A 20806-nucleotide genomic window follows, 5' to 3' on the forward strand; every position below is an offset into this window, starting at 1 on the left:
GAGAATGAAAAAAATAGGACTATTAATGTTCAATGATGAAAGCTCTTTCCTTTTGACATTAGTAATTTGACAATTTCTTGGTCACCTCAAATAGGAACACATGTTAATGATGGAATAAACAAAAAACAAACATTGAAGCATAGACTTTCAAGAGTATCTAGTTGTGACCTATATAGTCACCTAGGCAATTTTATTGTTGGTTACATTAGATCATAATTGATCCAAAAGTTCTTATCGATGAATTTTCCATTGATTAAATTAAACTTAATAAAATAGAACAACATGAAAAAGTTAACGTAGTATGATCACTGATTTAACAATAGTCAAAAACTTTATATGTCTCAATCAAATTCATGAAATATGTTTGTAATTAGAAATATGATATGCACTTCTCCTATTATATATAGGAATTATAAACTGAATTGGACAATTTATTTTTCCATAATCCACATTTATCATGAAAATTTATTATTTTATACGAAAGTCTCTACATAGTCAAATAGAAATGTCAATGCTCTCTATGTTCAAGTGCAGTCAAGTTTTAGGTCTTGTGGCCATCCAAATGTCTCCAAGAACGCCAATACGACACCGTTCGACCAGCCAAATCCTGTCTGCTCAACAGTTAACACCACATTAATATAGTATTAAACTAAGAAATAAGAATTGACTACTTCATGCTCTTAATTTCACAAAAAAAATGCAGGTTGTGTGAAAAAGTCATGTGCATATAATGTAGTACTAGAAGTTTACAAATTTGATTGAATTTGTTTCCTTATAAAGAATTTTTTTTTCTGATAAACAATAAGTAGTACTCCGGATTTCATCTTTCAAGTAGTAACAAATATTGAGGCATATTGAGGAAAATGAAATAACTTACTTGGGGTTTATATTCACCGCCGCCTCCGGAGGCTCCACATTTTCGTACATCGTATTTTTCGTGCATTGCTCCCGTCTCCTTAAAAGCGACATAGTTGGTCTTGGTCCACTTGATGGCGATGTCTCGAGCAATCTGTCTAGCCCTTTCAGTCCCAGAATTCACAAGTCCTTCAGCAATCATGTGTTGAGTAGGTGCCCAACCATTTGGAAAATCCCTATATATGAAGTCATGTAATTAAACTAACCACACTAAACCAAAACTCTTCATTTGTAGGACAAAATTTAAATCTACTCACCATTGCTGCCCTGATTCTATCAGAGAAGTTGCAATTCCAGCAGCACAAATCAGACCACTATTTTCAAGACTTGAGACTACTTCATCCACCAACTTAACATCTTCAATCACATATACAAAGATTAAGTTATTTGGTATGCATAATAATTTGTAAAATGTGTCATGAAACGACGTAAAAGTTTTGATTAGTGTCGCGTTTGACATAATCTATGTCAAACGTGCCGATGGAACGATGAGTCAGCTTATCGGATTCTTAAGTAGATAATGGATTAACACACGAAAATCCACTTCGTTACAAAGCCTAATTATGCTAGACGAAACACACATCAAACTTTTCACGAATTTCGGATTTTTTTTAAGAAAAAACATTTTTTTAGACAACGATAAAAGTTTGGGATAGATTAACCATATCAGTATTAGACAGATCTTACACAAATTTTTATGGTAAAAAGATCGAGCGGGCGAACCTGAACTAAAAGGCTCAATCCACAGGGGAGCGAAGTTGGATGCATATAGTTTCTTATTCTGGTTCGAAGCGTCCCATTTGTGGATCTCGGATGAGTCAGGATCGGTTAACCAGTAATCGAGCCATTGGTGCTTCTCCGCATTCCAAAGGATAGAATCGATGGCCTTTTTTCGAGCATGAGAAGCTTCTTTGAAACGCTCTGCTGTCACAGAATCTCCAATTGCATTTGCCAAAATGCTTATATCAATTTCCATCTAATTAATAGTATCACACAATTAGTTAATTAGTCCTATGTGATCCATGATCTCCACAATGTATTTACTAAAAAATATGAACATGAAGCCAATTCTTGCCTTGAGAATAAAAGCATTCAAGTCCACAGGTAAAATTGATGTGGTAGATAATGTTGTTAGATCAGATTCATCCCTGAACCAATACAATAATTAATTTATGCACATAGAGAAACGTTAGATCGGATTCGTCCACCAAAATTAGTCTCTTTCGATTTTTAATAATATGACTTAATTTTTTGCTCGTTTTCTATCGAGACTATTAATAGTGGACGAAATACGTACCTCATCCACCTAGTGCTGAAATCCATCCCAGATTCTGCAGTAGAAGCCGTTTCCCTATATAGTTTTTCTTTAGCACATTTGCTTGGCAGTTTAGAAGCTGTTTCTGTGTCCTGCAAACACAAATTTCTAGTTTAACAACACTATTTTTTAGTATAAAATAATTTTATTATAAAGTTAGATAATGTTAAAAAAATCATACAATAGTGAAGGACTCTGGTCTTGGCTGATTCCATCTTGCATAGTATCGACTTAAACTATGATTCAAGCCTAGAGAATCTTGAATCACCACCTTATGAACCCCTTCAATTCAATTATGTAATTTTAATTTGACCGTTTTGTACTACATAAAAAAACTCGGATAATTTCATAACGAAATCCAAGAAATCGGAAGTTACCCGAGTTCCAAAAGTGGTGCTCCTTGAGCAATGCAGGAAGAGATTTTGCGAGTAAAGTCTCATCTTTTATTCTGTTGTATATTTCTACGACCATTGAGCTCAGAAGAGGAGGTTGGCTGCACAATAACCAATCACATTCCATTAAAACAGTAAATAGAGTCGTGTGTGAGACTATCTCGTATCAATTTTGTTTTACCTCCGGTTAGTGTAATAGGCACGTGCACCGTTGAGAGGATAACCGAATTCGTTCACGAGGGAGATGAGATTATAGACCATCCCTTTAGCCGTCTCATACATTTTACTAGCTAACAAACCCCTGCATCACAACACATTCTTCTTAAATCATAAGTTATGCTACTTACTAATGTACTACTAACAATGTTGATGGTATATTTCATCCATTCCATGAAAAATTGTCTGTTTCATTTGAGTTTGTTCCATGTGCTATATACTACTAGGATCCATTGGATTTTTAATAAGATGAAGATAGTATATTTAGCAGAATTTGTAAGTTCTGATTCTGCAATTTTAAAGATCTGCCGAAAAATTATGATTTTTAGATTATTTTGCAACTATCGCATCACCAAAATTTGGTGAATATTAGTACTCCCTCCGTTAGTAGAAAGTGATACATACTTTTATATATTGGTTTTATAATAAAATGTTAATGAAATGAGTTAGTGGAATGTAAGGTCCACTTACCAAATAAAGTAAAAATAAAATGAGACATTTATTGACAGATTTTCGAAAAAGAAAAAATTGGATATTTGGCGGACTGAGAGAATATCTGATATGAGAAAATCATTAGAATTTAACGCCCGTAAAACAATGTGGTTCATTTATGTAGAACTAAATCAGAAAACATCAACAATATATTGCACATTTAAATTCATTAATAATGGAATTTTGTATTTTAAATTTTATACTTGATATGCAACTTGATCAAATTTTATGATTTTTCGTTCGAACTTATCCTGTTATGATACTCCGTATATCGAAAAATATTATCACCAAATTTCAAATTCCGGATGTGAAGCCAAGTCAAAATCATAACTATAAAGCATGAAAAGTTGTTTCTACATTTGTTGTTCTTATCTAATTTCACATACTTACATATCTCGTGAACTTTGTTTAATAGTACTACACGTCTCTAGTTAGATAGAGATTACAAGACAAATATATACGGTTACATGTCATTATATTTGTCGCTATCTCAATCTCTATAATCAACCACTAATAAAAAGCAATCACCAAAAAAGAAAAAAAAAAGAAAAACTAACCTTATAATCCAATAAGAATCCCAATAATAAACCTCCCTGAACCGGGAACCGGGTATGATAACCGGGTTCTCCAACGGCAGCAAAGTATGAAACTCGGGCTTCTCAAGAACCCGGCCCGAAACCTTCCTACACAAATTCTTCCAAAGACTATGCACTTCCAAGGCCCAAGCCCGCACCTCCGGGCTCTCCACCTTCGGCAGGAACCCTTCGGGCTCCGCCACGTAGTCAACCGGGCTGACTACCACCAAATCCTCCTCGGCCGCGGCCAGATACTCCTCCATGAACCGGTTCAGTTCCTTAACCGGAACCGAACCGGACTCATTTCTCGGTAGCTTTTCGAAGGCCTCGACCGCGGCCGAGAGGTTTCGCTTGAGCGAGAGGTCGACGTAGAGCTTCGGGTCGAAGTCCTTCGGCCCGAAAGCCCGAAATGCGGTTTCTTGGAGGGTTACAAGAAATTTAACGAGCGGAGTCGTGGGGACGATCGGGCCCGAGTGTTTCGGGCCGCATGCATCGGGTGTAACGGTGATGGTCATGATTGAGAGGATGAAGACGAAGACGAAGATGAAGATGATCGGGCTCAGTGATTTGTGTTTGTAACCCATGGGAATGGCATGGTTGTTTTTGTGTGTGAATGTGTGTGTTTATTTGAGACGAGAGTGTGTATCTATCTGTGTGTATTTTTGTATGAATGAGACGAGAATATGGATTCGATGAGGGAATCAATTGCAAACAGCAAATTACAAAGCCGGCCCTAGGAACACTCACAGCTTGAATTTATTATTTATCAATGAATTTTTAGTCCAACTTTGATTCCATATATATATGTATGAATATTGAATTTTAAGAATTAAATACAGACTTTTGGAATGGATTTAATTTGATTTGTGCTTGAGTAATTGATTTTCAGTATCGTGTGGGAATGATAGTGACATATTGTTGAATAGGAGGGTGATGCGTACATTAATTAGGGATTACTATACATAGTAATAAGAAAAATTATTAGAGAGATAAGTCATAAATGAGAATAATAAAAAGATATTTTATTTTTTTTATTTTTTATTATAATTAGAGACTTCACACTTATTTTTAATTATTGAATATATGAACTTAGAAGAAATATGAAAATAATCTTTTGTTGAACATTGATTTTTAAATTTAGTTTAATTATAAGAATATAAATGCTATGTGTTTTGGGTCGAACTGTGTGACGTCTCGCTCGTTTAATCTTATTTGTATCACTAAAAAGTTTAAATTGGCACTGTCTATGCTATGGGAAACGATCAAACGAAGCGATGACAACAACTAGAATGAAGACCGAGGGGTTTAAAGGGAAGAACGATTTTGGTTTATGGCAGATCAAGATGAAAGTGATCTTGTTACGGCAGAGTTTGGCCGAAATATTGAATGTGGATCCAAAGGCAAAAGAAACCGTGAATATAGATTACAAAGTTGATATGGGTGTCATTTGATAAGTTTTTGGGTCCTATTTACTAATTTCATTAGATGAGAAGTTCAAACAATCTTATGCAAACATTACTCAACGTTAACTAAAAGAAGAAATGACAATTATCAAGAATTACCATTAGATGGTCCAGCTTGTTTGTAGGTTTGCTTTGAAAAGATGAATCCCATAGTCGTCCATTTTTTAAAAATTCGCCCAATTTTCAATTTTCGGATATGGACGGCTAACGGCTTACTTTTATTGGATCATTTGTAATTAACAAATACTTTTATGGCGCATCTTTGAAAAACATGGATTATCTCTACAATAATCCATGCTTAAGATTCACGCAGCACTTATAATTAAATAACTAATGCAATTTTTTGTTTGTTTCTTACATTGGAAACTGTTCTTTTTTTCAGTTTTGTAGAAGACTCATTTCAGGGTAATTGTTCATATTTCCAGTTTCGATTATTCAAATTATATTTTGTTATTTACCATGTAGGCTTGGAAAATTTGATTGAATGTTATTATAATGAGATAATTTTATCTCTCTTCTTCCTTAATGTTTTACATTTTGTATTATATAGTAGTATTTTTTATTTTAATACATTGTTTTAACTAAATGAATTTTATAGTTTCAAAATCCTAATATGTTTTCAAATACATGAATCATATTATCCAAGAATTTAATCCTTGAGAAGAATTATTCAAAGAATATTTTTTGTACATTACAGAGTCTTACTTTACTAATGTTATAGTAGTATAAAAATATATGTCATCCACTATCAAGACTATATTTTTGTGGACATAGTGATATATTGAGGTCCTCCCAACAAGTACAGAATAAAACAGTTGCAACAGTAATATCAATATGCAGGTTGTCAAAATGACATGATTCTCTTGCTTGCATTACATCATAGACTCGAACCTCAAATGCCTCAACCTTGTTTACTTCCCTCCGAAGACTGCTCAGAAAGATACCTAGATCACACAGAAGACAAAATCAAATGAAGACAGATCAACTGAAATCTCAAAACCCACATGATAAGCATTGAAAGAACTTATCAAACGTAATGTTTTCGCATATCCTTACTTTCCAGTATAAAGTCCTGCAGTGTACCAAGCCCTCAGAACCACATCAAGATCTGTTGTAGACTTGCTTTCGGGAGATTGCCCAGTTTCAACACCCAGCTCTTTATATGTCCCTGAAATTCACCATAAGGAACAGAGTGCATTGCTTAGGAAGGCAACAATACAAGTATACAACATTGGTTATGAGACTGTGAACTAAAAAAACTCAATAAGGCTAATCAATTCAAAGTGTAGAATTCATCAAACTCTTAAATTGATGATACAAAAAAACTCTACTCTGTAATTTCTAATTTTTTTTGTCGGTTCACTTCTTGGAAGTACGGAAAAGTAAGTTTCAGGAGGAATATTTCCACAAACAAAATTTTAATTAATCATCCCAAGCATATAAATAATGCACAAACCATGTATGGATTAAAACAATTGAAAACATCTCACCTCCATTTCCTTCCTTTGTTAATGAAAGTGCTTTTTCAGCAGCGGCCATCGCCATATTAACAAAATCAGGATCCTTTTTAGGCTCAGAATTGGCATTCGGAGAACCTTTTGCAAGACAAGTTGTATGAATATAGTTACCGTCAGAACAAGCAGCAGGTGATGAATTACATGGAACAACCCAATTTTGACAGCCATATGGGCAGCTACAAGCTACAGTTCCATAGGGTTGAGGAACAGATGCTTGATACTCTTCAGTCATGGATGTACTGGAATAGGGATATTGATTATTCCAATTATTGTATTGGTTAAGTTGCTGGAGAATATGTTGCCTCTGATTCTCAATCTCATAATATTTGTTCAACAACTTGGTATACTCTTCTGAACCATCTGAATAGCACGATGCTTCATTTTGATGTTTTATATCCGTTGAGACTGTATATTGGCATTGGGAAACTGATGTAGTAGCAGAAATGTCATTGGTGGGTGGAACAGGGCACTCGTGAATATTGGAAAAACCAACACATTTTGCAGAAGAACCTAACTCCAAAGGAGAATCTTCCGTGCTTACTAAAGTCTCTGCAGTCTCCACGACCTGTGTTGTGGTTTCCAGTCCATTTAAAAGGCTGTCATCATTCTGGACAAATCTTCATCAAATAAGAAAGTTTAGCATCAAATATGTTATCTCAGTCTCAGATGCTTTGCAATTGAAGTTATAAAAGCACTATGCGCATACTAAAGAAGAGAACTTTCCAGTTTACGCATCTGAAGGAGAAACTATTGGGCATTACATGTAAGTTTGAAGTTCAAAATTAAACAACAGCGCCTGAATTTGATAAAGTTAAGGCTGTTCTCAAGAATTCCGTCACAGCTATAGATGTTCAATAATTTATTATCCATATGATGAAAACAATAACCACAAAACCACTATTTATATCTGGACTGAACTGAATCAACAAGCCCAAGCAAAAGCCTTTCAAAAGAAAGGCACTTAATAAACAAAATAGCATGTAACGAAATAATATAACTGAAAGGTAAATAAAGCAAGCCTAAACAGGCTTCCCTGACATCTTATTGCGTCGTGAATACACCACCTCCAAAGATGCACTCGGAGCACTGCTATAGAATTCCGTTACGAGAACATCTACTCTAATAGAGTGTTGCACTTGATAAGCGGAAACCCATTCCCAAAAAAACAATATCCCTGTGGAATCTTTGACAAAGCTCTTTGGCAGATTTTAAACTCCGATTGAACTAAGAGAAAGCCTTCATGATTACATGAACAAGTATATATGGTTCTTTAACAAGTCCATAACACTCTATTTTCGTGCGATACGGCCTACAATAGTTCAAAAGTTCTACAGTTTGTCTATAGGGGGGCAAAGCTTGTCTAACATGCAGTAAAAAGTTAATAATGCTAAGATCAGCCATGATTACAGGGAGCTCAGTATAAACAGTGGAGGCCTAAGACATAAGAAAGGTTGAGCTAAATAGCCATATTCCTTTCCTCAATATGTAACTGGTACTACTAATAACCGGTGGAAACAACTTAATCTTTTCTAAAATTCACAGTTCTTATTTCTCTCCATACATCAAATTGATGCCCTAGTTTTTACACTAAACCAAAAAGCAAGATTTAATCAGCATATTTTGTTTCCTGCTTTCATTAACATCATCATAATCATCATAGCCATATAAAAATTGTAACAAATAAATCACATCAAAGTATATATTAGTGCAAGCACACTCACTCAATGTTGGAGGCACACTCAATGTTTCCATTATCAGCTCCAGCGCCTGGTAAACTTTCCTCGGCATTAATAATGGCCTTCTCTTCACTTTTTACATTCATCGCCTGCATTGGAAAACAACGAAAATGATAAATACAAGCAATACAAAACAAATTTTCAGGCGGTGCTTAGAATATAGCATGGAGGTTTGCCTTGTATTTGGTAACGGCGTGGTCGAAGGCTTTAATTAGGGCAGAATCGTCCCAAATCTCTCCCTCCTTCCCCATGACTTGTGTTCTGTTCCAAAATCTCTGCAAAGTGATGCGAAAAAATGATGGATTTGAAGCGGAGAGAAGAATCGGCAAAGCTATGAGCGGCGGCGACACTGATTCGTCGTTTTAAAAATTTATCATTATTTCGTATTTTATTATATTAAACAATAATTTTATAATAAAAAAATATAGTAGTAACACATTTAATACATTTTTGGTATTTTCATTTTATCTTGAAAATGGCCACAACACTGAGCTTCCTCTCTCCCACTCTATCTCTCCCTACACAAAAGCCCTCGTCAATTCGAACACAGTGTTTCCCCTTTTCTTGTGTTTCATTTCCCTCAATCTCAGCCGCTGCTTGGCGAAGTCATGGCCGCATCCTCCCCTGCAGCATCAACCCCACTTTCTCCACAAATGCAACTCAATATGAGGTAATTCATCAATTTATATTTCCAGTTGCTGGGAAAGTTGGGCAATTTTTAAGTTGTAGCAGAGCTTGCAAATCTTTAATATTAACAATTAAATCATCATACCATATTTATTGATCATTTTTAGTTTGCTGTTATTGCTTTCCATTATTAAAGTGGCAAGTCCAATTCTAAATGAAGTAGCATTTGATTGATGCTTGAATGCAGTTTAGTGATGATTCGTCTGAGGTAGAGTTGAGACTGGAACTGGGGGAAGAAAACATAAGTCCAGGGGATGTTTATGTGGATGCAACTGAGAAATCTTTGGTAATAAGAGTGCAGTCTTCTGGATGCACAAAAACTCTCTTGGACACTCATAATCTATATGGAATGATAAAGCCTTCTGAGATGATATGGTAGTATTTGGCATTTTCTATTGGTAACTGAACCCTCCCCCCCCAATGGCTACAACTATATCATATTATCTTCTTCAACAGGTATATAGATGACACCCAGCTTGTAGTTAACTTGAAAAAGCAAGATCCCGAACTAAAATGGCATGACATCGTGGAATCTTGGGAGTCATTAACGACTGGAGTCGCCCAACTGCTGAAAGGAACATCAATCTTTTTAGTTGGAGAATCAACAGAAATTAACAACAGTGTTGCTCGAGAATTAGCAGTCGGTCTTGGGTATGTGCCCCTTCTGTTTTTAAGTCTAGAAAATATTACTGTAAATGTTAATGGATTGGCTGGCTCTAATGTGAACAGTCAACCTTAATCTTTCTCCTTGCTTCATTGCATCTCGTCTTCTAGTGTTTAGCATGTTCAAAACAATTATTGCTAGGCGCTAGCTGGTGGCTTGGCCCGCTCTCTTTATCTTTACAGAGAGTTTCATGTTTCTTTGTGATAGATACTCTCCGCTTTGCACAAAGGAGCTTCTTGAAGCGTATTCCAAGCAAACTATCGATTCATGTATGTGAAGATCCTCTCTCTCTTTCTCTGAAATGCTACTCAAAAGTTCATGAAATGTGAGTAGAAGATGGAATTTAATGGCATTATAAGAAATTCATTATTGTTGTGTGAGTATGGTGGGAATGGCGATTAACTGAACCAAGTCAAAGTGCCTTTCACTAGTTCAAGTCCTTCCTGAGACCATAAACTGTTCTAATGATACTTCATTGATGGTGCTTATTATTTGTTTGACATAATTGATGGGACATCGTATTCTGATCTAAATATGTAGTCATCTGCAAGAATTCAGAATAACAACAGCTATCAGTGAAATATTTGGATGGTCTCTTTATCTGCATACTTTTGCTTTAGATACATGCGCTTGTTTTTGGAATAATATGTGGTAGTGTTTGCATGCCATTTGTTAATCATGCCTTTGATGTACCCTCTGGAAAGGGAAGACGCGCAACGAGATAAATGGAAGTGTCATTTCCCTGTCATCCATCCCCTTTAGTATCTTAATCTAGCACTGGATTTGTCATTTCATCACATAAAATATTTGGTTTGTTGGTCTCCCCAGTGATTGTCTAGATACTGAACTGTGGTACTTAATAATTCTATGATGCATTTTTTCATCTATTGTAAGAATCTTGTGCAATAGCAAATATTCTCCTATAATTTGGTCGAGTTATTCCAGGGAAGGACGAGGAAGGATCTGATTCTGTCGCAGAAGGGGAAGCTGCAATATTAGATAGTCTTAGTAGGTAAGATTCTTACACGCATTCATATTTAGAGTGTTATTGGTTGAGCAATGCCATCTTCTACAATAACTTATTGGATGTTGAGATGTTGCAAAGCCTAACTGTATCGTAAATCCAGTCAAGCAAGAGTAGTTGTTGCAACATTAGGAGGGAAGCATGGCGCTGCCAGGAGACCTGGAAAATGGCGGCATCTCTTTGCAGGATTTACAATTTGGCTGTCGCAGTCTGAAGCAACAGGTGATTAGGCATTCCCACTCTTTTTGTAATCTATTATCTTATTAATTGAAGGGGATGCTTTCTTACTAGAGTTAGAATGTCTGAAAAGTATAATGGTAGCTCTTTCATAGATCTCTAAATATATCTTAAATATGAATGGCATGTGCTGATGCACCACTAGTTTCTTTGTGCCTTCACTCTTGAGACATCATTTCAAAAATGGTGTTTAGGTCTTTTGACTCAGTTCATTTGTCTCGTATCTTTTTGTGCGAATGTGCAACCCTGCAATATTTACTTCGTAAATAGCAAAGAAAATATGATATCTTGCTATCTAATACCAGATGAAGAGTCAGCTAAAGAAGAGGCCAGGAGGGATATCGAATATGGCCTCCGAGGCTACACTAATGCTGAAGTAGTAGTGAAGCTCCAAGGTTGGGATGCCACTTACACCAAAACCGTGGCTCAGGCATCACTCAGTGCTCTTAAACGATTGGTTTTGTCCGATAAAAACATTACAGGTACCTGTTTTCTTTTACCTCATGTTCTCCACAGTCCAGAGTGCATCTCATCAAAGAGAACGTACATATAGTTGTTGTAGAGTCCATTTCTCATCATCTGTTTTTGATCTTCTAGGTAAAAAAAGTCTGTATGTCCGACTTGGATGTCGAGGTGATTGGCCGGATATTAAACCTCCTGCTTGGGATCCAGCAACTGCTTCATGACTGCTGCTTGTGTTGTTCATTCAGCTTCATCAATGTTGACAAATTCCGATGTTCAATTTATGAAAATATAAAGAAAAGATCGCTTATCTTCATCAAAACAAACCAATCCGAGTTATTTTGCATCTAGTTTACAAACAAATCCATACACGAAAACAACACTTCTAGAGCTTTCAAACTACACCAAATGTCGTGAAGCAAATTGACTTATTGACATTACATGCACATTTATACGATAATTCGACTTCCGGGTCACTCACACTTAGCTGCACACCGTTTCACCATTGGAGTTTGTCGCCACCTGTAGAAAGCCAAAACTACATCTCATTAAAAAGAAATGTTTAGACACACAATTACATCTCATTAACCATCAACCTTTAACTTTTTTAAGGGTAAAGCATACACGGTATGCAGGCATTCTGATTGAACAGGACATCACACACCAAGCGTTACATACACCATACCTTGCACTGAAGACTTGTTATTGCTGACTTCAGTAAATCATCACCAACAATGGTCCTCAATTTCTTCACAAATGTATCCCGGTTTATCTTTTTTTGCTGTCAAACAGAAAAATACTATTAGTATAGCAGAAAACTATATCAGTTAATATAATGCTTTGATGTGTCAAGCTGCATACTCTGAACAGCGCATAGTTGTTCTTCACAAGGTCCATGTGCTGAGAAGGGACTTTGCTTGAAATGGCAGCAAGCAGCATCGGAAATGGCATCCAAGGGCTCTTAGGGGTCCTAGCTTGAAATGGTTTTCCTGCAATCTGGTAGTAGCAATATACCCTTTTATGATTATTGAAACTGAACATTTTATCACTCATTACCCAAAATCATTCCATGTTAAATTATAGCTTGCCTAACACAGTTCCTCAGACCAACAAAATAAGTTGCAAGAGCATATCACTGAATGGAAGTGCATGAGACTGAAATGAACCCAATAAATAGTAGAAATGTGGGATGCTTAACTAAGGCGCTATAAACAAAAGTAAAAAACAAACGAAATGACGTACTTTCATAAGAAAATAGAGAATACGAATCCTATTGATCTCACCAAGATAAACAAAAAAGTTTGTAGTGTAACAAGACCATCTCATTTCTTCCCCAAATGCTGTGATTTGCAGGTTGGGCGCTTAAGTCTACCCATCATAGTACATTCAAGAATTCAATAACATTTTATGCACCTCCTGGCATAATGTATAACCAAACAACCTCACCGAGACAGAGAGGGTGTCAGTAATAAAGCCATAGTCCAACATATTATCTAAGCCAGGTAATTGTCTAACAAGATTCTTCCAGTGTCAATCAGAATTATGATATGTTTATCAAAAAATAGCAGAGATTCTTGGTAACGTTTATTATAAAGAACTGAAAGGTGACAAGGGATTATGTTCATGGAGTCACCAAAATTGATAGAATTTGTGTCTATCAATTGATGTGGATTTAGGAGGAATATTTTTGTTCATTTTTGTCTCTTAGCCTGATGTCAGTTCTAATTGTATACCACAAGTGAGGCTGAAGTAGTGAGTTAGGATGTCGCCACTTTCGATAGTTGTTTCAGCATAGTAGCTTTGTAGCTTTGATCGTGACTGTAACTAATCCTGGTAGTGTTTTCCAATTTCACAAATTGAAATATTATTCCCACCATTTTCCAGTTTTTTTCTCTCTACCACAAATTGAGACGTGTTAAGGGCCTTCAACTCTATCAATTGTTCTGACCCTTCTGCTAATTCCAATAGCACTTCACAAGAGTTTTCACAACAATCACACAATTGGACCTCTTGTCTACTCGAACCCGTAAAAAGACCATTTGCAGCAATCCCGGGACAAAGTTAAGTTGCAAAAGGAGGTGGATTAAAGTTATAAGAACCAAACTTATGGTGTCCACTTGGATAGGACTGACCTCCGAACAAGTCAAGAATCAACATTTGATATCTTTTGCCTAATGCTGATTCGTGATGTTACATTTAGGGCAGTATTCGTGATACCTTAATTCTGAACCTACTCAGATGGCTTGTAGTTTTCAGTTGATTAGACTACAGTTTGATTGGTTTATTTATTCTGTTTACGATCATGTGTTGCTGTCATCAATTATACTTTCAAGCTACTTTTAACGACTAGTAAATCCATTGTGCAACAAAATAAGGCTAAAGTAAGAATTAGGGATGGGATCCCTTTAAATTGTTGTTTCGACAAATTTGCAGGACTGGAGCAAGGTTGACAAGAGTTCTTCCCAATTCTGTTTTCCTATTTCATTTGACATTAAACCCTTTTTTCTGGGTTTTCTCTTCTATTCTACAACTTGCAGTTTGATTGGGCTTTACTTTATAAAAAATATAATGTGATTAAGAAAGTGATGTGAGCCTCGGTAGGGTGCGAGGTTCACAGCCCAGGATACCTGACGATGAGTCTAAAAATTCGGAAAAATAAAACCAAGTGTTACCCGGAAAATCAACAAACAGTTGGAGTGCGGCACTTGGTCGAACTCCGTTTGGTCTTGATGTCTCGGCCGTTTCACTCCTCACAGCAACAACATGGTGGTGGATGGACATGCAGAATTTGATTGGGAAGTCAACTTAACAGTACATGTGGACCGGAAGGAAGGGTCGAACAAAATCTCTGGATTTCCACAAAACCAAACAAACTATCATGAATTAAGCCTGCTGGTGTCCGAATTGTAGACGGCCTGAATCCCTTAGTTTGATTCTGATGAACATTCAAGGTCGTTGGATGGATGTGATGGACGACGGCATGATCAGCAGCTGGTCAGAACTACGTCGGACTGGCGGAATGCTTTGCAAGCAGAAACAAGCAGCAAATCAATTCGATAATTTGTGAAACACCAGGTGTGTGTATTCTAAGAATTGACATAAACAGCACAGAATAATTGGGGGCAAGACGTCGAGCGGCTGGTGTGTACTCGGGCCGCGAATACGAACAGTTCGGATCGTTGCAAAACTCAACCAAGCCTAACAGATGTGGGGATGACAGGCACTTTGAATGGTGTTGAAAGTGGAATGAGTGACTCCACATATAGATGCTGAATTCTATACTATAAGTCGACAAATAGCTTTGAAAACAAGAATTTTTAGAATCAAACTGATTCTAAAATTCACGAATTCAATTGATAAAAATTTGGCTGCTTTTTGAATTAGATGATGGACAAATTACAGGCCTAAGTTTGGACTCTAGATAGACTCAAATCAAAAACAAAACCGAAGTTCCAAGCATATTTGAAAATTGAAATCTAATAACAATAACAATATACCTAAGCTCAATCTCTTAAGGAGATAGCTGTATGAAGATAGACTTATCCTAAATTATCAAACAAAATCAATGACTCCAAAAATAAGAGAAAACTCTAACTTTTGTGCTTCATGTAAAAATCTACTTCTCACGTCAGTTTCCTCCTAGCCCAATTAACCCTACGTCCCAATGATGTTCTCTTCTTCGGGTTGTTCAATTATTGGCCCAGGCATTGTATACAACATTATTCCTCTGATTTCAGCCAACTCAAGATATCGGTACACTCCATTCGGTCCCTTTTTGAACCTCGTTTTGGGGTCGATACGAGGATCACATCAGACAGGCGCACCAAAATCTCATTTAATAGCTAAAGAATTTATACTAGAAGAACAATATTAGAATCTTATCTTACTCTATCTTCTTACTTTCTTAGCCCAAAGTTTACCATAGCACTTGAATGATAAATAGCTGGATTCTGCTTATAATCAAAATAAATCATTGCCTATGAATACTTCCACCAAGGCCCCAGAATGTGCAACAACAACATAAAATTCCAATTTCCAATAAGGACTAACACGTGAGACAATTAATGATGACGATTGTAACCACATAATTAGAAACAACACATGGAATTATTAAATACATTGTTTTCGTATTTATAATAATTATCCGCAATGTATTTGGAAAAATTAGAATAGCAGTTATGGGGTCAATGGTCATACTAGCAGGAAATATAAGCAGTTATACCATAACACGTGAGACAGTTAATGATGATGATAATAACCACAAGATTAAAAACAACGCATGGAATTATTATATTCATTGTCGTGATCAAAATACGTATCCTCAATGCATTTGGAAAAATCAGAATAGCAGTTACGGGGTCATACTAGCAGGAAATATAATAGTTTTACTATTTCTTGCATGAATCTCACTAGTACCTTCAGTTTCAGTCACAAGTGGAAAAGACAGCCCGAGTAAAGGTGTAAGAAAAAAAAGGAAAAAGGCAATCTAAAATATACAGCACAAAGAAATAAAAGGGAGAAACAGAAAGAGGCACAGAAAACCAAGGATGATCTTGAGCACACGTATCCAGGAATAAACTGGTAAAGCATACCTGGTCGTGAGGTCCTTTATAACAAGTATTGAGGACAGGATGATCAACCATGCTCTCTTTCCCAAAAGTAGGTTCTGTATAATAATAGAACAAATGCACTCAAGCACTGAAAAGTTTAGTGCAAAATGAAAATCATAACAGCTAATTAAAGAACTGGCACAATTTCCTCCTTTAAACAGAATAGTAAGTCTAGACATGAGAAAAATCTGGTTATGAAAGGCTTTGTATTATACAGAAGCCCCTCACATTCTGAATCCTGAATGTTCAAGAGTTTGAAGGGTTCAAGCTAAGTAGAGCATAACTGATACATGGCTTTCAGTGAGTATATACAAAACCTTGCTCAAGAAAATACTGATTATATCTATTGTTACGAAAGAGCATAAATTACTGATAAATAGCCAACTTAAAACATATCATTCTGAAGAACCTCCTGAACGGATTCAGAAAGAACATGACATCATGAAAATAACAGAGCCACGTTTAAGATGCTAAGATATGAAACACTATAACTAACTTCATATGAATATGTTTGAAGATACAACCAAATGAGGAAAAAAATGAAAGGCTAAACCATTACCTTCAACATCAGAAGTTATCTTGAAACTAATTGCACATTCTGGGTAGATGTGAGAAGTCATATTCATGTTCCATACAACATAACGACTTGGATTGGGAAGTGTGTCAACACCGCTATCAAATTCCTCACTACTGGGATGGAACTGACTTGATCCACAGCTAACAAGCTCCATATTCCCCATTATAACACGGCAGAATACCATATGCCGTACATCATTTTCGTCAACATCTAAACAATCGATACTGAAAAGAACAAAGGATATAGAACCATACGAAAAAGTAGTCCAGACCAAAGCAAAGTAAAAGAATGTAATTCAACAGAAACTTCTGCGGTCAGAATCTGTGATATAAGACATAAGAAATGTGAACCAGAACGGAACACACAACATAATCTAGAACAATGACAAGTACTATCAGGGGCGCGCGCAGAGGGGGGGGGGGGTGCACCCCATGAATCAGACACAAAAACAGCACATCCAGATGTGGGTTCTTCTTTTCATGAGATATTTAGGAAGAATTTGAGTTGAAGAATAAGAATTAATTAATTGGGAAGAGTAGCCCCTATGGGGGCGCACCCCACGAATTAGGGAACAAAAACAGTACATCCGGATGTGGATTCTTTTCCTAAGATATTCAGGAAGAATTTGTGTTGAAGAAAAAGGAATAATTTATTAGGAGGAGGAAGAGGAGAACGTTCGTTTCATTATTTTGGCAATTTGAATGGATTCTGATAATATTTGAAGGGAGAAGAGGTGATCAGAATTGAACGTTTATTGTATTTGAGTTATTTTAGGGAAAAAAATTTTGGTAAGATTGGAAGGGTTTAAGGGTCTAGGGATTGAAAGGCCCCAACTGCCCCAGCCGCCTTCGGGCTATTCCAGCATAGCCCCATGTGCCGCGTGCCCCAGGCGTGCTCTTTTGACAAACTTGACATCAGCATAAACAAAACTTCCCAGAGCATAGGTTTCATTGAAGAACAAAACAAAATAAAATGAAACGACAGAAATGTAAGGACACAAATACTTAAGAAAAGCCAGAACAGAACTTCATTATTTCTTGATATATTTATATCACGCACATAATTCTTTATTATAGGCAGATAAGATAGTAGTTAAACCAACCTGATTTGAGTACCATTTGCAGGGATCAGATGTATCCCCGTACTATTGAACGGCTTCAATTTCAAGGGCGTGTAATGCCCTATCCCATACTTTAGTATAGTTGAAACAGATTCCTTCGAACAAGGAAGCCATGCATACAGGACATTTGCAGCGCCGCGGTACTTTTTTGTTATTTCCACCTGTTTTTCAAATAGTTCCAACCGACTTTTCATCAAAATGCTCGTACAATGGTGTATCTCAACAACCTCTGCAGCAGCCGAGCTAATACTTTTTATGAACAGCTCCTTGACAGTGTCGCTTCCCAAGGACCTAGGTACAGGACCAACCACTTGAATCATGTTTCCATCAATTTGCTGACTATCCTCACGTTTCACATCGACATCCCCATATGATGCCTTGGAGCAATTATCATTACTTTCATCATCACAAATTCTAGGAGCAGCACTCTCATGAGCATGTATCTGCTCGACAATCACATTGGATTCACCACTGGATTCATTATTTAATCCATGTATAGCAATCTCCAAATGCAAGTTTATATCAGTGGAACCAAAAGGCTCATTTCCCATATCTTTATCTCCTTCACCTTCAGCAAATTCATTGTCATAACCATCTGTTTCCTCATAACCACTAAATATTTCAGGGAAAAAACAGTTCCCAGAGACATCAATCCAAGCAATAGGCTGGTGCATGCCAGTAGTCAGGTCCAACTGCATCATATGCAAGAAATCTAGCAGAATCTTGGTTCCATTAAACTCCACTTCAATTGCAGGCTTGTCGGCAAGAAGATCCTTGTTGACATGTGCAATGATGTCCACGGAAAAATCATTCCACTCATCGTTGTCATGATACATCAAGCGTTGCAAACTCCCACTCTTCTTAAAGTTGGAATAATATTTAAGCAGGCGCTTCCCAGATGGAAAGGTAAAACTGCTATACTTGTTTATGGATCCATTTAGTTTCCTCCGCTTGTTGATCTTCTTGATTGATGATATAGGTGGTGGGTATTGCAGAGTGAACGGCACATGAGTAGCTCCCTTTGAAGGGATGGTGCACTGTTCTGACCTCTTTCTCTTCAGATCAACAACAACACTTCTGCCACTATCCAATACCTTTTCGAACTTTGTGCTCATTTTTCCCAACTTGATCAATGCTTAGCAACAAATTCACAGCCAAAAGTACAATGAAAAGAGTTGCAAATGCCTTGAACTTGGTCTTGGGTTTTGATTCAGAGAAACAAAGCCATCAGAGCATATGGAGAAAACCTGCCCATCAGAGTTGGAACGAACCAATTGCAACAGTCGAACTAATTTATTCACCAGAAACACGTGATTTCCACAACCAGCTGCCTGATAAAGAAGACAGTGCGAATAACATTTGCATCAGCAGAAAATTAAATACTTGAACAGCAAAAAAGGTAACCTCTGTTTGGCATTTTAGACTTATGTACAAAAAATGTTACTATTTGTTTTATCCAAATCCCATCAAGTTCAGCTTTTCAGCTGTTTGCCTTATTCCAAATTTGAAACTATAACATGTAAAATGAGCAACAAGTTGGAAAACTGTTGCTGTCAAAATAATAAACAATAGTTTTCTTGTAAATTTAATCACTCGTTGCATTTAAATCCACTCGCAATTAAAGATCTTCCCTATATGAAGCCTGAATTTACTAAGTACAAGCTTATTTGTATTTTTCCTTTAGTTGAGCACCATTCTTAAGATCTAGATCCTACTTTCAAAAAAAACAAAATAACAAAACATCCCTCATATCTTCTTATATCTACCAAATCTTTAGATTATACAGTTATAATTTAAGAATTCCTCAAAGTAACACAAGTTTAACCTGAAATAATACTAAATCAAACCCTAAATCAAGCTCGCAGCTACAGCTAAAATTACAAAAAAAAAACACCATAGCGCCACTAGATCGACCACGGCGCCCTCAAACCATGAAGAAGACGCTTCTCCGCCATTCAAACATCCAAATTATCACGAACTAAAGTAATATTAAAGGAAAAAAGATGTCTTCAAAAAAGTTTCCCATAAAACATGCCTTTAATGACTGAAAGTCAAAACAGAAATCAAGAGAAATCAAACGAGAGAGAAGAAGATGTATACCGTCGGTGAGGAGAGAGGGAGGAAGGAGCGTCGGGAGTTGGACGATTGGAGTTGAATGAAAGTCAATACCAGGGATTCAGAATTCCGCTGATGCTCATAAAACGGCGCCGCTTTGATACATTTTCCTTTGTCTACTTTCTACAATTTGATGCAAATTGCAAAAATCAATAATCTCATTTAGGACCACACGAATTTTTTTAAAAACAAGAGAAAAATGAAGAAGGAAATAGGTAACGAATAAGAAAAGAGGAAATAAGAAATTGAGCAGAATATGGAAGGAAAAAAAAAGATAAAAATGAAGAAGCAAATAGGTAAAGCATAAGAAAAGAGAGTAAGAGAAAAAAAATTGGGTAGAATATAAAAAAAGTATTTTCAAATGATTTTTTATGAAATGCAAAAATGAGATTATTTTTTATGAACGGAGGGATAACAATTTTAAAATAACTACTAATACCCCAGTCAAGAGTCATTTCTTCGCGAGATAAATTTTAAGATATAAAATTAGTCGAATAAGGCTTTGTAATCAATTGCTAACTAATTAACAATCCAAAATTAAGACCAATTTTCAACCATTAGATTAGAAGATCTTGTGGTTAATATATTGTCAAGTGTAATATATTTTAAATTTAAATAATTATTAATTAAATTAAAAGGGCGTCAAATCTTATATGTAGTAATTATAACTAACTACTTTCTCTCTCTTC

The 20806-nt window shown here is 36.2% G+C and overlaps 4 protein-coding genes across 5 annotated transcripts; 1 reads left to right on the forward strand and 3 right to left on the reverse strand.

The window, feature by feature from the left end:
• Positions 1-309: 309 nt before the first annotated feature.
• Positions 310-4668, reverse strand: LOC125192211 (probable trehalase). Its single transcript, XM_048089730.1, has 10 exons — positions 3888-4668; positions 2804-2923; positions 2608-2723; positions 2412-2512; positions 2213-2322; positions 1991-2063; positions 1639-1891; positions 1173-1272; positions 878-1091; positions 310-611 (listed from the first exon to the last, which is right to left on the reverse strand). The coding sequence occupies exons 1-10, from the start codon at positions 4487-4489 to the stop codon at positions 525-527; spliced, it is 1776 nt and encodes a 591-aa protein (XP_047945687.1). The 5' UTR covers positions 4490-4668; the 3' UTR covers positions 310-524.
• Positions 4669-6168: 1500 nt separating this feature from the next.
• LOC125194334 lies at positions 6169-11835 on the reverse strand. Its single transcript, XM_048092503.1, has 6 exons — positions 11734-11835; positions 8798-8896; positions 8607-8710; positions 6859-7502; positions 6425-6536; positions 6169-6312 (listed from the first exon to the last, which is right to left on the reverse strand). The coding sequence occupies exons 1-6, from the start codon at positions 11800-11802 to the stop codon at positions 6270-6272; spliced, it is 1071 nt and encodes a 356-aa protein (XP_047948460.1). The 5' UTR covers positions 11803-11835; the 3' UTR covers positions 6169-6269.
• Positions 9082-12011, forward strand: LOC125194333 (probable inactive shikimate kinase like 2, chloroplastic). The gene is made up of 8 exons (XM_048092502.1): positions 9082-9291; positions 9496-9683; positions 9765-9959; positions 10180-10241; positions 10918-10984; positions 11100-11218; positions 11539-11715; positions 11831-12011. The coding sequence occupies exons 1-8, from the start codon at positions 9097-9099 to the stop codon at positions 11917-11919; spliced, it is 1092 nt and encodes a 363-aa protein (XP_047948459.1). The 5' UTR covers positions 9082-9096; the 3' UTR covers positions 11920-12011.
• On the reverse strand, positions 11988-20256 carry LOC125194332 (inactive poly [ADP-ribose] polymerase RCD1). 2 transcript variants are annotated; one of them, XM_048092500.1, is made up of 7 exons: positions 20103-20255; positions 17985-19333; positions 16865-17106; positions 16288-16361; positions 12557-12691; positions 12381-12476; positions 11988-12217 (listed from the first exon to the last, which is right to left on the reverse strand). In XM_048092500.1, the coding sequence occupies exons 2-7, from the start codon at positions 19115-19117 to the stop codon at positions 12179-12181; spliced, it is 1719 nt and encodes a 572-aa protein (XP_047948457.1). In that variant the 5' UTR covers positions 19118-19333; positions 20103-20255; the 3' UTR covers positions 11988-12178. The 2 variants fall into 2 exon arrangements, with proteins under 2 accessions (XP_047948457.1, XP_047948458.1); XM_048092501.1 differs by lacking the exons at positions 11988-12217; positions 12381-12476; positions 12557-12691 and adding an exon at positions 14368-14717 and having other exon boundaries at positions 20103-20256.
• Positions 20257-20806: the final 550 nt, after the last annotated feature.

This window comes from Salvia hispanica, chromosome 6 (assembly GCF_023119035.1).
Source record: "Salvia hispanica cultivar TCC Black 2014 chromosome 6, UniMelb_Shisp_WGS_1.0, whole genome shotgun sequence".
NCBI lineage: Eukaryota > Viridiplantae > Streptophyta > Magnoliopsida > Lamiales > Lamiaceae > Salvia > Salvia hispanica.